The 14,068-nt window shown below is 34.5% G+C and overlaps 2 protein-coding genes across 2 annotated transcripts; both read left to right on the top strand.

Moving 5' to 3' along the window:
• The first annotated feature begins 3,998 nt into the window (after window positions 1-3,998).
• On the top strand, window positions 3,999-8,892 carry LOC18608498 (serine carboxypeptidase-like 35). Its single transcript, XM_007043224.3, has 8 exons — window positions 3,999-4,391; window positions 5,841-5,948; window positions 6,081-6,269; window positions 6,411-6,499; window positions 6,631-6,912; window positions 7,010-7,146; window positions 8,342-8,434; window positions 8,517-8,892. Exons 1-8 carry the CDS (start codon window positions 4,118-4,120, stop codon window positions 8,773-8,775), a joined length of 1,431 nt encoding a protein of 476 aa, XP_007043286.3. The 5' UTR covers window positions 3,999-4,117; the 3' UTR covers window positions 8,776-8,892.
• Window positions 8,893-11,025: 2,133 nt separating this feature from the next.
• On the top strand, window positions 11,026-14,068 carry LOC18608497 (uncharacterized). Its single transcript, XM_007043223.3, has 4 exons — window positions 11,026-11,160; window positions 11,351-11,445; window positions 11,550-11,809; window positions 12,663-14,068. The coding sequence occupies exons 1-4, from the start codon at window positions 11,131-11,133 to the stop codon at window positions 13,472-13,474; spliced, it is 1,197 nt and encodes a 398-aa protein (XP_007043285.3). The 5' UTR covers window positions 11,026-11,130; the 3' UTR covers window positions 13,475-14,068.

Raw genomic sequence — 14,068 nt, 5'->3', positions numbered from 1 at the left:
TTGGCCTTTGTAGATCAACTTTAATTGTCTTATTTATTGAAGAATTCATTTCATGATGTTAAAATGATCAAGTATTGAATCTATCTTGTTAAGTTATTGTTCCTTAGCTAGCCCGTGATTTGGTCACTTTCAAATAGATGTTGAGAAGAAAAACATCGGACCAACTTGGAGTGAAGATTATGGTTTGTATTCTAGAGGTGCATGTTAAGTATTTTGACAAATAAAATAAAAGGGTTAATTACACATTAGATACTCAAATTATAATCAAATTCTCAATTTAATATTTAAAGTTTAAAATTGACAATTAGATATATTCAAACATTATTTCTGTCCATCTATACATAAATGAGATTAATATTATTAGTCAAATATATTATAGGTCTAAAAATAAATGAGATTCATATTATTAGTCAAATAGATTATATGTCTAAAAATAACTTATAAAAACATATCACGTGTCTCAAAAATATTACATTAACATGTCACATATTACAAATTGACTAGATGTTTTGGATATATCATCCATTTGATTTATGATGTTAGTCTAGTGTATTATATCATAGGTACTAAATTTATAAAATTCAAGATAATATAACTGTTATAGTGTTACTTTAGTACCACGTGCTATGGACTTACATTTTCAACTCAAAAAATATGTTGATAGATGGAAGAATGTTCTTATTTATAAATGTAATATTTATCTATATCTTATTGATTTGAGATCCGTAATAACATGTCTTAGCTCAAATTTAGATGTGTGAGAAATCTAGATAAGATTGTTGATATGTCGCCTAATTCAGGCTAATAGCAGTAATGTTTAGCCGGAGTTGGTCCTTGAAACCGTGGTGGAAGAAGTGGTTACACGCAGCTTCAAGTTATGGACACTTCCGGTAAGAAAAAAGTGGTATTTGCCTTTTCGTATTTTTTAAATGGATGTGTATATACTAAATCCTCTATTATTATTATTATTATCTATACGCTTATACATGTGTTAACCTAAGACGCCAACTTTCTTCGGAGTTTTCCTTTCTGACTTTTGTTTCTAATATTGATATAAGATTAGATTTACTTATGAATTTAATACACAGACTATTTCAGGCAAATTCATTTACGGAGATTGGACACAGGAAGTATACATAAGACTGAAGCTTAGAATTTAATCATGCCTTAAAGATATTATTAAGTCAAGATTAAAAAGATCATATAATATAAGGTCAGTAACTCTTCAATCTTCTATATATATATATATATATATATCTTTCTTACTCTGTTTATTTGCGCAGGAGACTTGTTTACCCTTGTAAGTTATGACTAAACTTTGCTTTTTTACCACACAGAGAAAACATTACGTCTCTAAACCCTACAAGAGAAAAGCCTCAAACAAGCTTTCAAAAATGGAAATTCAAGTCAAGCAATTTGGTTTCCAGGTCTATATCTTGCTTCAATTAATTCTTCACCAAATATGGATTAATCTTTTGTTTTTTTTGAAAGATACCGAACAAGGATTATTAATTACGGTAGCTTAGCTTTCACCTTACTTCTTCTTATCTTTTATCTTTCATTTCAATCTTCCATATTGATATTTCCGCAAAAGATATATTCATTTCACAACCATTTTTCAAGAGATCTTAAAGAAGTCGATGTTCATAAGAGCAAGATTCATAAATTTAACAATTTATATACCCTTATCAATTAAGTATGTAAAATTTCAAATCAATTTTATATTTATATTATAATAAACGAAGATCTGTCTTTATCAATATATATATAATAAATATAAATTATATAGAAAATAAAATCATATAAAATTTAATTAGTTGTACACCAACCTAAATAAATTTCCCTTGTATATATAAATATATATTTAATTTTTTTTTTAAAGTCCAGTGGAGTCAATTCACCCACTCAACACAAATGTGACTATGCTTGCAATGTGTCTCTTATTAATCCCACTGAAAATCACCTCATTTTGAGCCTTCCACAAAGGCGTGTGTGCGTATCCCTTCAATTATTCATTCATTGCATTCTCAATCTTCATTCTAATGAGTTTACCTATTTAATCATTTGTATAACATCATTTGTTTTTAAAAAAATTCTTATCATAATAAAATAACCATTATTAATATTATAAACTTGTATCACATTAATAAAAATGAACGAAAAATTTACTTAAATGACCCCTTCTTTTTAGAAATCAATATAAGAAAAATTTACAAAATAGTTTACTATTACAATATACATATAGTAATTATAAATTTAGTTTATTAAAGTTGAGTGGCGTCCATTGACCCCCCACTCAACAAAATGTCTCTAGGCCTTGTGCAAGTTGCATTTTCTCTTTTAAACTCACCTCATTTTGAGCCTTCCACGAAGGTGTGCAGCGCAGGGTTTCAATTTTTCACTCATTGCATCCCCAACTTTCGTCTTTTGTTTTATTAGAATTCCCATCATGCATTCACTTCTAATATTACCGTTCTTATCATATTAATATTATCATTTTATTCATAATAAAAATGGATGAGAATTGTATTTATTTGACCCTTTTTTTATTTAATTTTAGTGGGACTAATATAAAAATTATATACATAATAAGTATTTTAAAATTTAAATTGAGTGGACACAATGTGGGCTTTGCATGTTGCATTATTATTTCGTTTAAAATCACTCCATTTTGAGCCTTCCATGAAGGTGAGTGTGTAGCCCTTTAATCATTTGCCCATTGCATTCCTGACACTCTTCTCCATTTTAAGTAGTTTCCTGCTTCAACGCGTTGTAATCATCATTATAACATTATCTTTGCCAAAATCATAAGCACTTTGAAATTTTGTTCATCATCAACACAAATATGATACTATAAAATCTCGAAGCTGCTTCACTTGACCTCTTTAATTTAATCTTTGTTTAGAAAATAAAATTGCATTTTTCATGAATCATGATTGTCAAGAAATAATAAAACCATGATCATGAAATGTACAATTTCAAACATACATTAATCCACTTCAAATCAAAATATCCTTTCACACGTTAAACATGACTAATTGATCATGCACATATTATTTAAATGAATGAAAATCATGTGTCTCTTATTCAAAAAACTTATCATGTAACATAGTAAGTGATTTTTTTAATTTAATTTAACAGAAAATTATCTTTAAAAGCATTTTCTTCCAAAATAGTACATAAAGATTTATTTAGAAGCCAGAATTTCTTGAAATTTTGTTCTTTAAACATAACAAAATATTAAAAAAAAAAAAAAACTCGTAAATCACGCCTTCGACTTTTTCTCCATCAACACTTTTGACTGTTTTGTCTCCAAGTTAGTATGGTTTTTAATATATGGTTCTAATTAAAAGAGAAAACGACATTACAAGGTAAAAACCTACCATTTTACCTTTTCAATAACTTTCTGGTGGTAAGCAGAACCAAGTGTGATAAACTGAATTTTGTGGAATATTCTATATAATTCAATATGTTCTAGCTAATTAAGCCATTAATCAATTTTCGGTGTATATATATATACATATATATATATCAATATATCTCATGAATTAATTAAAAGAAAAAGACCATTAATCTCTATCATCTAACCAGCTAGCTAATACTGTTGCTTCATCTTCATCGTTTCATATATATATATATATATAAATATATATATATATATATATGTAGATGATATAACTCAAACAATGCATTTTTCAATTAGTAATTACTCAATTAAACCGAATGTTAATCATTCAACCATGGCTTTCACTGCCCTCACTCAAAAGAAATATTTAAAAGAAATTAATACCATTAGTAAATAAAAATAAAAAAGTGAAAAAGACAAAAGGAAAAAGAAGTAAAAAAAGGGCAGACAATAGTTGTATAGTATTATTGTACCAACCAAACATAAATAATTAGTGCTGCCCAGGGCAACATGCTAATGGGCTCAGGATCTTTTCACCATGCCGCTCCCAATTACATTCCTATTCCTATATAAAAAGCCCACGCCCTTTTTCTACTGTCTCCACCCTCAACCTCTTTGGTTTTTTTCTTCTCTGTTTCTTTTTCGCTACTCCCACTCTCTCTTCATTCCTTCCCTGGCTTGCTGGTGCCAAGCAAGCAAGCAAAGGTTTCAATGGCAAAGCTAAGCACCCGCTTTTTCCTATGCTATCTTCTACTCATTCTCGTTCCCATCTTCGCCCAAAGCAGACAACCTTACGGTGAAGAAGAAGTGCAGCAGAAAGAGGTTGACAGAGTCACGAACTTGCCTGGACAGCCACCCGTGAACTTTAGGCACTATGCAGGGTACGTGAAACTCCGACCTAAAAACCAGAAAGCCTTGTTCTACTGGTTTTTTGAAGCCCAAGATGGAGCCGCTCTCAAGCCACTTGTTCTTTGGCTCAATGGAGGTTGGCATCTTCTCTTTTTATACCTCTTCAAACTTCTGTTAGTTATATCTGTTTCTCTTTTTCCATAATTCACTTGCTTTAGTCGAATTTGAGCTAGTTAATTTATTTTTTCCTTTTTATTAATGATAATAAAAGACACTTAGTGGGTGCAAAGAGTCAAAAACAAAAACGAGAACAGAAATCGAAGTACATTTGTCCCGTAAAGGACTTTGATAGGAGCAGAAGAGCAGAGTGCTCAGAAATTTTTTTCGCAGTAAAAGAGGAGAATATTTGCTGTCATCACTTTTTAACGGCTAAGTGAAGAGAAAAAAGGCAAATTTCTATTAAGGGAATGGATGTGTAACTCTGTACACTGACCACTGCACTGTTTTTCCAAGGCTATAATCATTCATTCAGTAGTCTGCCTAATTACGAAGTAACAACTCAAAATCAGTTCTTTGCTTTGGGTTTTGACCCATACTTGCATATCTTCTTTTCCTTTGGGTATTTCTCTATTTATTTATTTATTTCAGACTTTCAGTTTCTCAATTGGTCACATCAGTGAAGATTTTTCCCTTTCAAAATTGGGCATGATTTTCATTGATTAGATTTTTTTTTTCTTTTACTGAATGACGGTAAGATCAACCTATTCGAGTTTATTATCAACAACTACTGCCAAGTACGGAGAAGCTAGGTCACAAAGTTCAATAAACTACTGCCAAAATTTTCCCAATCAGTGCCAGTGCCGCCTAAGTCAATTTAATTTTTAGAAAAAGCGCAACTTAGTACACCAATACAAGTTTGAATTTGCCAATTTCAAAGACTATAGTAGCATGGGCAACAGGGCATTGGACGCACATCCGTTACTTACTTGGACCCTACCTATTGCCAGGCCACACAAGCCCTCCACCTTTTGAGACGTTGACTGGATAGGCATCTAATGTGTTTGCATCAAGAAATATGAACCGTCGGATCAACGTACCTTATGCTTTTTATCATTCCTTCTTCTGCCCCTTCCATGGCCAGACCCTTCTTCCTTTCTGTGAAATTGCTTCTTGTCTTTTTGTCTGAAGAGAACAAATTCGGGGACCCATGCGTGCAACATGTGACTGACAATGCTGTCGTGTACAAAAATTCTCGTGGGGAACTTTGGGACCCAACTGGCCAACTCTAATGCATTGCCCAACGACTGTGACAATCACTTTAATTTTGTTTTCTTTTCAAAAGCACAGTTATGATAGTTTGAAAATCCAACATATATATGTTACTTTTTCCTTTTTGGCTGGGAAGAAACATCCCTTGCTTTTCACACGGCTCATCAGTAGTTTCTTGTAGGTTAATTGAATTCGAATCAATCAAAATTTGACATAGTTTAAAATGGTTATTAATTTATTTATACTTCCATATAAAATTGTATCCTTTTTTATGGCAAGATACGATTGATATCCAAATTGACAATGTTGTAATTAGGACCTGGCTGCTCATCAGTGGCCTATGGAGCTGCACAAGAACTTGGTCCATTCCTTGTTCGAAGCAAAGGAACTCGGCTTACCTTTAACAAATTCTCTTGGAACAAAGGTAGCCAATTTGCGAATTTGTCATTCAATATTCTCCATCCTCTTAGTAGCAATATGTATGTATATTTATATATGTACATATATCTTCTCTTTCTCTATTCAAATGCTCACTCCTCATCATTGCTATGGTTAGTTGCAAATATGCTGTTTTTGGAGGCACCAGTTGGCGTTGGATTTTCGTATACCAACAATTCTGAAGATTTACGTACACTTGGTGATCAAATTACAGCTGCTGACTCTTACTCATTCTTAATTAATTGGTTCAAAAGGTTTCCAAACTTCAAATCCCATGATTTTTACATTGCTGGAGAGAGCTATGCTGGTATGGTACCACCTTTTCACTTTCTGAGAAATGTCCTGTCATTTTCAGTGCTTTACTGGTATCCGCTATATTAATATTTTTGTTGACTCTTTAGCATACGTGAACATGCACTTCATTTCCCTTTTCCTCTGCCTCTGTCAGGTCACTATGTTCCCCAGCTGGCTGACCTCATTTATGAGAAAAACAAAGGATCTAGCAAAGACTCGTATATTAATCTCAAGGGATTCATGGTATAAAATGTCCATGTATAATTGTATATGTTCTTGTTCTGCTGGTAATTGAATGCTATTTGTGAGCTTGAAATATTTCAAGATGAACCCGTAAGAAATGAACTGCAATGTTTCTTTTGGTTAAAACCCAGATTGGGAATGCTGCCATCAATGATCAAACAGACACCTTAGGCCTCGTTGATTATGCTTGGAGTCATGCGATCATCTCAGACCAACTTTACAATAAGATAAACAAGGACTGTGGTTTTAAACAAAGTAGTAACCAAACAGCCGACTGCGCTCAACATTTGGGAGGGTTCATGGAAGCTTATTCTGACATTGACATATACAGCATCTACACTCCTGTTTGCCTTAATTCTCCCGGAAGAACCTATCCTAAACTCCTAGTTGCTCCTCGTCTCCTAACACAACATGTAAGTCCCAAAACATTTTGTTATCTTGTGGATATATTTGTATGTATATTTGGTTTTGTCTATGCAAGCTTTTGCTAATTTTCTTCTTTTTAATTAGGACCTCTGGCACAAGCTACCATCAGGCTACGATCCATGCACAGAAGACTACGTGGAGAAATATTTCAACAAAAAAGATGTTCAGACTGCCCTGCATGCTAATGTCACCAAGCTTCCTTATCCCTACACTACATGCAGGTAAAACTAAACTACACATCATTCCTTTTTTACTCAATCTATACATGTTACTATGGAAGTAATCTGGTTTACAGTTTCTTAGTTTGCTTTCAGAAATATGTCAAATTAATCTCCAGTACATGGAAATTCCAAAATTAATGCTACTGTAGAAAGTTAGCATTATAGATATAGTATTTAATACTCGCTCTGCTTAATTTATGTAAAAAACAAAAATGGCTCCGCCGTTGTTTACACTGAGAGAGAGGGAATGGTAGCCAGAGAATCCAGGAACTATCGAGCATTTAATGTGAGCATGTGTCAGATCATCGAAGTAGAGCTTTCTTTCTGTTACACTGCCACAAAATTTAAATGAAAGACAGGACAGCAATAGGATTTTTGACCTTTCCTTTTCACTTTCGTTTATGGCACCCAAACTACTCCTTTCAATCATTCAAGCAGTTACATGGTAAAGGAAAGCATCAAAAAACACAACAAAGAGAAATGCCAGGGCATAAAGTTTTACGTGTGGTCAATTGGGAGGGTAGAATTTCCGAATTTTACCTTGGGTTTTCCTTGCTCTTTATCCCAAAATTTTGGCACCCTCAGCATTTTTATTTGACATTTTGGGTAGTAACAATGCCTCTTGAACTCCTATCAAACTTGACATTTTATTCAATTACCCGTTACTCTATTTATATCTAGACCCAAAGTTGGGAAGATTATGACACCAGAAACTTTTTTGTTCACTTACTTTCTTCTTGGGGCACTTTTATTTATTTATTTATATTGATATTATAGCATATCCCCAATATTGCAACTTGCTAACAACTAAACAATCATCTCACAAATAAATTCATGCCCAGCATTGACATTGAATGTCTCAACTGGGTACCATCTAGCAGACCCCAGCAATAATATCAAAGTAATAGATTCCTTAAGGCAGAGGCCAATATAATTGTATATTTAAAGGTTCTTCAGCTCAAGCTGTTTATGGCTTCATTTGAATGGTCCCGAAGCTCTATGACTATCTACGTGGTCCATCATCCATGTCGCAGTAATCACTGAAATGCTTTCATATGGAGACTGGAGTACCTTTCTTTTGTTTTTCTTTATGTCTCCTCTTGAACACAGGCAGTAGCATGCATGGTTGGTCTTGTATGTATATATATAAAGAGAGAAAGTATTAACTTTTCTATTGCTAAATATATATTCGCAGTGGTGCAATCAGGGATTGGAATGACTCTCCCGATACAGTGTTGCCCACCATTCAAAAACTCCTAAAAGCTGGCTTGCGTATTTGGATTTACAGGTACATGTACAAACATATTCTTTCTGCTTCTAAAATTTAATCAAGTTTTGGTGTGATCTTACATATAATTACTATGTTGCAGTGGGGATACTGATGGGAGGGTGCCAGTGACATCAACGAGGTACAGCATAAACAAAATGGGGTTGAAAGTAAAAGAAGAGTGGAGGGCATGGTTCCATAAAAGCCAAGTGGCTGGATGGGTAGAGACCTACGAAGGAGGCCTGACGTTAGCCACGGTACGCGGTGCGGGCCATCAAGTCCCGGTCTTCGCTCCTGATCAGTCCCTTTCTCTCTTCACCCATTTTCTCAATGCCAACACCTTGCCATCTTCACGCTTCTAGCTACCTCGCTCCTGTTACTGCTGCTTAGACTATAGCCAATAGGGCAGTATCCATTATATGTTCAACAAAGTTTGGACAGTTCTATAAGAATTTTTAGCTAGTAATTTTCTGCCTTCACTACAGCTTTCTAAATGAATTTCTCTCTCTCTCTCTCTCTCTCTATATATATATATATACATATATCTTGCCTTACATCAAACACAAGATCAAGTAAGCCTAGAATCTAGACGGTTCGATTTTTCCTCTTTTTGGGTGAATAATTTAAAGAAAAAAAAGGAAATCAATTAAATGAATAAAAATATTTAAAATAATGTAAGGCATTGTTCCATCGCTTTCTTGAATCCTGATCCAGGGTGGGCAGATCCTGTCTTCCAGAACAGGGTAGACAGTGCCAAGTGCAATGCCATTTTTTAGCAAGCTGCTGCCTAAAGCGATTGAGGGGATTTCAGAATAGTAATTTCTAATATTGAAAAATGTGTAGCCTTATCCAAATAATGAGAATGTTTCCCCAAAGCCAAACTTCTATGACACAAATTGCATGCATATTATTGTCATGCGTGATACAGCAAAGTATTTTCTCATGAACAATCCCAAAGCAATGAGGTTATTTTAACATTGGAAAACTTCATCACCTCAAAAGATACCAAAGATAGTGACACTACTCTATTGCAATTGTCGAGCATGTTATCTATTGGCTATCCGGTTGGCTAACCCTTGTCTCTTTTTCGGATTTTTATGCATTTGTTATTCCTCTTGCCTACCCGGCTGAAGCTTTTCCTTGGCTAATGTCATCATGTTATCATTTCATTTTTCTTCATGTTCACCTGTATATCTTGTGGTGGCATGATAAACTTTCTCAATTTCTTAATTTCAATTACCAAATGACCATATAATATGTAAGCCTTGTAGAAGGGGAAGTTTTTTAATTCAATTACAAGATACCATATGTCTTAAATTAGTAGATCGAAAAAATTTTTCAAAACGAATCATTACCATCATTTGAACTTGAATACATAATTTAAATTAATCATATAATTAATTATTTGTCTAATGAAATGTTTTTTCTTCATTCACTTATGAATGTCTTCTCTTCCCTTCTCGCTTCTTTTTTTTTTTTCATTGCTTTTCCCTTTCTGTTTTGAGAATACTCTTCTCATTGTGGAAGTGAAACACCTATAGATCTAGCTTTTGTCGTTTCACCATTCTCTACTAGCTATTCAAAGAAAGAAACTTCAACATAGCTCACCTCATGTCACTTGAATGGTGTTCTAAAGGTTGGAATGAGTATTTTCTTACCCTTTCAATAACTTTTGATGTATCAGTGACGTGAGGAAGAAATGATGTTATGCGTGTGTAAGAACTTGTTCCTTATGAGGACATGATAAGCACCTACACAATGAATATGCTTAGTTTTTCCTTTTTAAGTAATCAACGATGCAATAAACATGTTGGAGGAGGGATGTGGGGGCATCTCTATTAATTTTGATATGGCATATAGTGTTAATCTTCATTCATGATTATATACACACACACTTAAATGAAGAAAATTATGAAGATCATCAACAAATGCTTGTAATAATAAACCAATTTTTCTTTGTTCAATTCTCTCTTACAAAGGTACAAGGGTAACATTACATTTTTATACAAAGATTTTAACGTTTGATAGAAATAAATTTTATAAGATATGTTTGAAATTCCACCAAAAAGTATATACATGAAATTAAGTCACTCATTATAGATCTTTTAAATAAAATTAATTAATCTTTAATTGATCAAAGTAAACATAAAAGGTATATTAATACGTTTGTAAAAGAGAAAGATAATGCAAAAGAAAATAACTTTGACTTTAATATCTCTTATGGAGGTTTCAAATCCATGAAGAATTAAATAATTTTAAATATAACTTATTACGGATTTACATTTTTAATTTAAAAAATATATACATTAAAAAAAATCTTTATTTATAAATCCAAAACTATCTCATCTCTTTTCAATGGAATCCGTGACACTTGTGCATGGTTAATTTAAATTTAAATTTTAATTGTTGAGTATTAATGGAGATTTACTTACAATTGGATGCAGGTGAATTGACCATAACAAACCTGTAAAAGAAGCCCTGGGCCTATGGCAAGCCCAAGCTTCCTTAATGAAGCAGAAAAGCCATGTCATCGGACCCAGCAGAATCCAACCCAAAGAAAGCGCAAACCTAAAGGCCCCAAAAGTGGTAAGGGGGGCTTTCTCCGTTTCGACATTTTTCTGCTTTCGCGTTTCAAATCCGGAAACGGTGCACAGCCAAGGAAGCCGAGCAAAAGCTTAAGAGTCTCAGAGGGAGTTTTGTTGGCAGCTGCTTTCTCAATGGCTTTTCTTTTTAACAAATTCCAAGATGTAAGTTCTTTTTCTCTCCTACTATCAATTCGTTACCTTCTCCATTTCAGCGATCTTTCATTTTAGGACCTCAAGTAGCTTAACAGATTGCATTCAAGTTATGTATGACTTTGGGTAACAATGAATCAACGGTGGAGTTCAATTGAGGCCATTTTATGCGTAAAATAAGTGTTCTGCATTGTTGTTGCAGGCTGTGAGAGCCCTTGCAAAGAGTCCCACTTTTGCTAGGGACCCAAGGAAACTCCAATTTGAAGCCGACATCAATCGCCTTTTCATGTACACCAGGTTGGTGGTCTCCGATACCTATACCCCTTTTCTCATTCCTTGTCATTTTAGTCCTATATGTTGATTGGTTGAAAATTTTAAATTGTTGTTTGTGCAATATTCAGTTTCAATCGTTTGGGAAAGAATGCGGATGAGGCAGATGCAGAGGAGATCATTGACATGGCTAGTAAAGCCTCTGTTGCTGACCAACAGAAGCAAGTTCAAGAAAACGTTCACTTTCAAGTTCAAAACTTCTGCACTGCTATGGATGAAATTCTTCTTCCTGATATCAGTGAGCCACAGAAATCGCAATCAGATGCTACACCTTCCCGAAGTGGTCTTAGCTTTGCTGTTGGAAGGAATGGCCCACCTTCTAAACATCCTGGTTGGTAGATTTCTGTTTTATCTGTTTTCTGAGTTTTCACGCTATATGGTTTGTAAATTATTTGAGTCTTATGGAGTAATCAAGCTATATTTTCAAGGAAATTGGGCTTTAACTGTTTTTGGCAGTTGCTTTGCTCTACATCACATTGTATTGCAGCTGTAATTTGATTATTTTGATTTGGAAGTTAAAACGTGAATTAGTTTTAAACCTTCACTGCAACTTTTCATATGGCTACTGAGGTGCATGATATTGCAGCTGTCAAGGAAATTGGGCTTTCACTGTTTTTAGCAGTTACTTTGCTCTACATCACATTGTATTGCAGTGGTAATTTGATGATTTTGATTCGAAAATTAAAATGTAATTAGTTTTAGACCTTCAATGTCTTTATCAGTTGCAATGCAATTTTTGATATGGCAGCCTTCACTGAGGTCCATGTAGGTAGTAGTCAGTGCTCATAGTCATAGAAATACAATTTTTTTTTCTGTGTTTCTTTTGCGATAAGGCTTTGTTTGTTAGTTGTTTTAAGATAATTGTGATGGGTACAAAATAAGTAGATTATGCATTGATCTAGAACTATTATGAACAGATAATTGCTAGAATATATGATACTAATGAATTGCAGAAAACTGAGCTAAACTTTATTATTGTTGCTAAGTTTGTGATAGATCTGTACAAAAATGAAACAGCAACAATTAGTTGGAATATGAATCTTTTCATCCTTCACTTGACTTTGATCATATATGCCTTTGGTCCCTAACTTCTATTTTCTACCAGTAATAGTGGAGTTAAATGGAAGACCCTGCCACTGATAATCTCCTTCTCAGCCCTAACTATTGATGATTTTTCAGTGCAGCTGTTCCTGAGACAAGGCCATTAAAACGCACTGAACTCTCACAGAGGTTGAAGGATTCCATTGGCTACACACTTGATGTCAAACCATCTCAAATACCCCACAATGAAGCTGGACAAGGTTTATTTTTGAATGGTGAAGCTAATGTTGGAGCCGTCATTGCAATGTACCCTGGTGTTATATACTCCCCAGCTAGTTACCGATACATTCCTGGATACCCAAGAGTTGATGCGCAAAACACATATCTGATCACAAGATATGATGGGACTGTAATAAATGCCCAACCCTGGGGTTATGGGGGTGAAACACGTGAATTGTGGGATGGCTCAACAATGCTAGATTTGAGGCCCAATGCAGAAGTGACAGAGAAAGGTTTGGACCGGTTCTGGAGAGTGCTTAGTAATCCTTTGAATAACTCACAAGTGGGGAGTGGTGGTGAGATTTTGGAGCGTAGAAACCCTCTAGCTTTGGCTCATTTTGCCAATCACCCTGCTAAAGGAATGGTCCCAAATGTGATGGTTTGCCCTTATGACTTTCCACTGACTGAAAAAGACATGAGAGCTTATATTCCAAATGTATCATTTGGAAATACAGAAGAAGCAAATATGAGGAGATTTGGCAGCTTTTGGTTCAGATCATGGGGTTCGAGAAATAGTGGGTCAGATGCTCCTGTCGTAAAGACACTTGTTCTGGTGGCTACTATGGCACTTTGTGATGAAGAAGTGCTGCTGAACTACAGGTTAAGCAACTCAAAGCGAAGACCATTGTGGTATACTCCTGTGGATGAAGAGGAGGATAGAAGGAGATGGAGCTAAATTAACAGAGCTGAGGTATTGAAGGTTAGACAGCTGAAGGAAAGACCAGCCATTGAAGATTGGATAGAATTGTTTTGAACCATTGAAGATTGGACAACTTTGAATGCATGTGCAATGCAGTCCTGGAAAGGAGTTTTTCTTCGATTTTTATTACAATCCCTTGAGAAACTGAATCCTTAGCCTAAGTTAAGGTAGTTATGATGTAAAGCTGTATAATGCTGTACCCGTTTGTTATCATATTTAGGGAGGATAGAAGAGCCAAGGTGCGGACTGATTTTGGTAACTATACTATCAAATCAAATTATGAGTCAATAGAAACAAAAACGAAAGAAAAGAAAGGGAAATGTTCCCCGTTTTCTGGTATCAGACCGGAAAGGGCTTTGTTGAGACAGTGAAAGTAAATGTTTCACGTCAAATGAAGGTTGTTGCTTTGCATCCAGTGCAGTGCATTGTAGTTCAGTAGTTGTAGAACTTCACTTTGATGGAGGAGATATATCAAGTTCTCTTGTGGCCTCAGATTCTTTGTTTGCCCGGTTTTGAGTACTGTAATAAACAGGAACTACTTGGTGATTCCGCCCATATTTTCCTCTTCTA

This window comes from Theobroma cacao, chromosome 2 (assembly GCF_053813885.1).
Source record: "Theobroma cacao isolate CCN51 chromosome 2, ASM5381388v1, whole genome shotgun sequence".
Lineage (NCBI taxonomy): Eukaryota > Viridiplantae > Streptophyta > Magnoliopsida > Malvales > Malvaceae > Theobroma > Theobroma cacao.
The sequence above is the reverse complement of the archived record's forward strand: the minus strand, read 5'-3'. Positions and strand labels throughout refer to the sequence as shown.

Excerpts from the sequence above, each read along its gene's own strand:
- LOC18608498 (XM_007043224.3), top strand. The coding sequence starts at position 4,118 with ATGGCAAAGCTAAGCACCCGCTTTTTCCTATGCTATCTTCTACTCATT. Across the intron at positions 4,392-5,840 it reads TGTTCTTTGGCTCAATGGAG|GACCTGGCTGCTCATCAGTG; the intron begins GTTGGCATCTTC and ends TGTTGTAATTAG. Across the intron at positions 7,147-8,341 it reads TATCCCTACACTACATGCAG|TGGTGCAATCAGGGATTGGA; the intron begins GTAAAACTAAAC and ends ATATATTCGCAG.
- LOC18608497 (XM_007043223.3), top strand. The coding sequence starts at position 11,131 with ATGGCTTTTCTTTTTAACAAATTCCAAGAT. Across the intron at positions 11,161-11,350 it reads TTTTTAACAAATTCCAAGAT|GCTGTGAGAGCCCTTGCAAA; the intron begins GTAAGTTCTTTT and ends TTGTTGTTGCAG. Across the intron at positions 11,810-12,662 it reads CCCACCTTCTAAACATCCTG|CTGTTCCTGAGACAAGGCCA; the intron begins GTTGGTAGATTT and ends TTTTCAGTGCAG.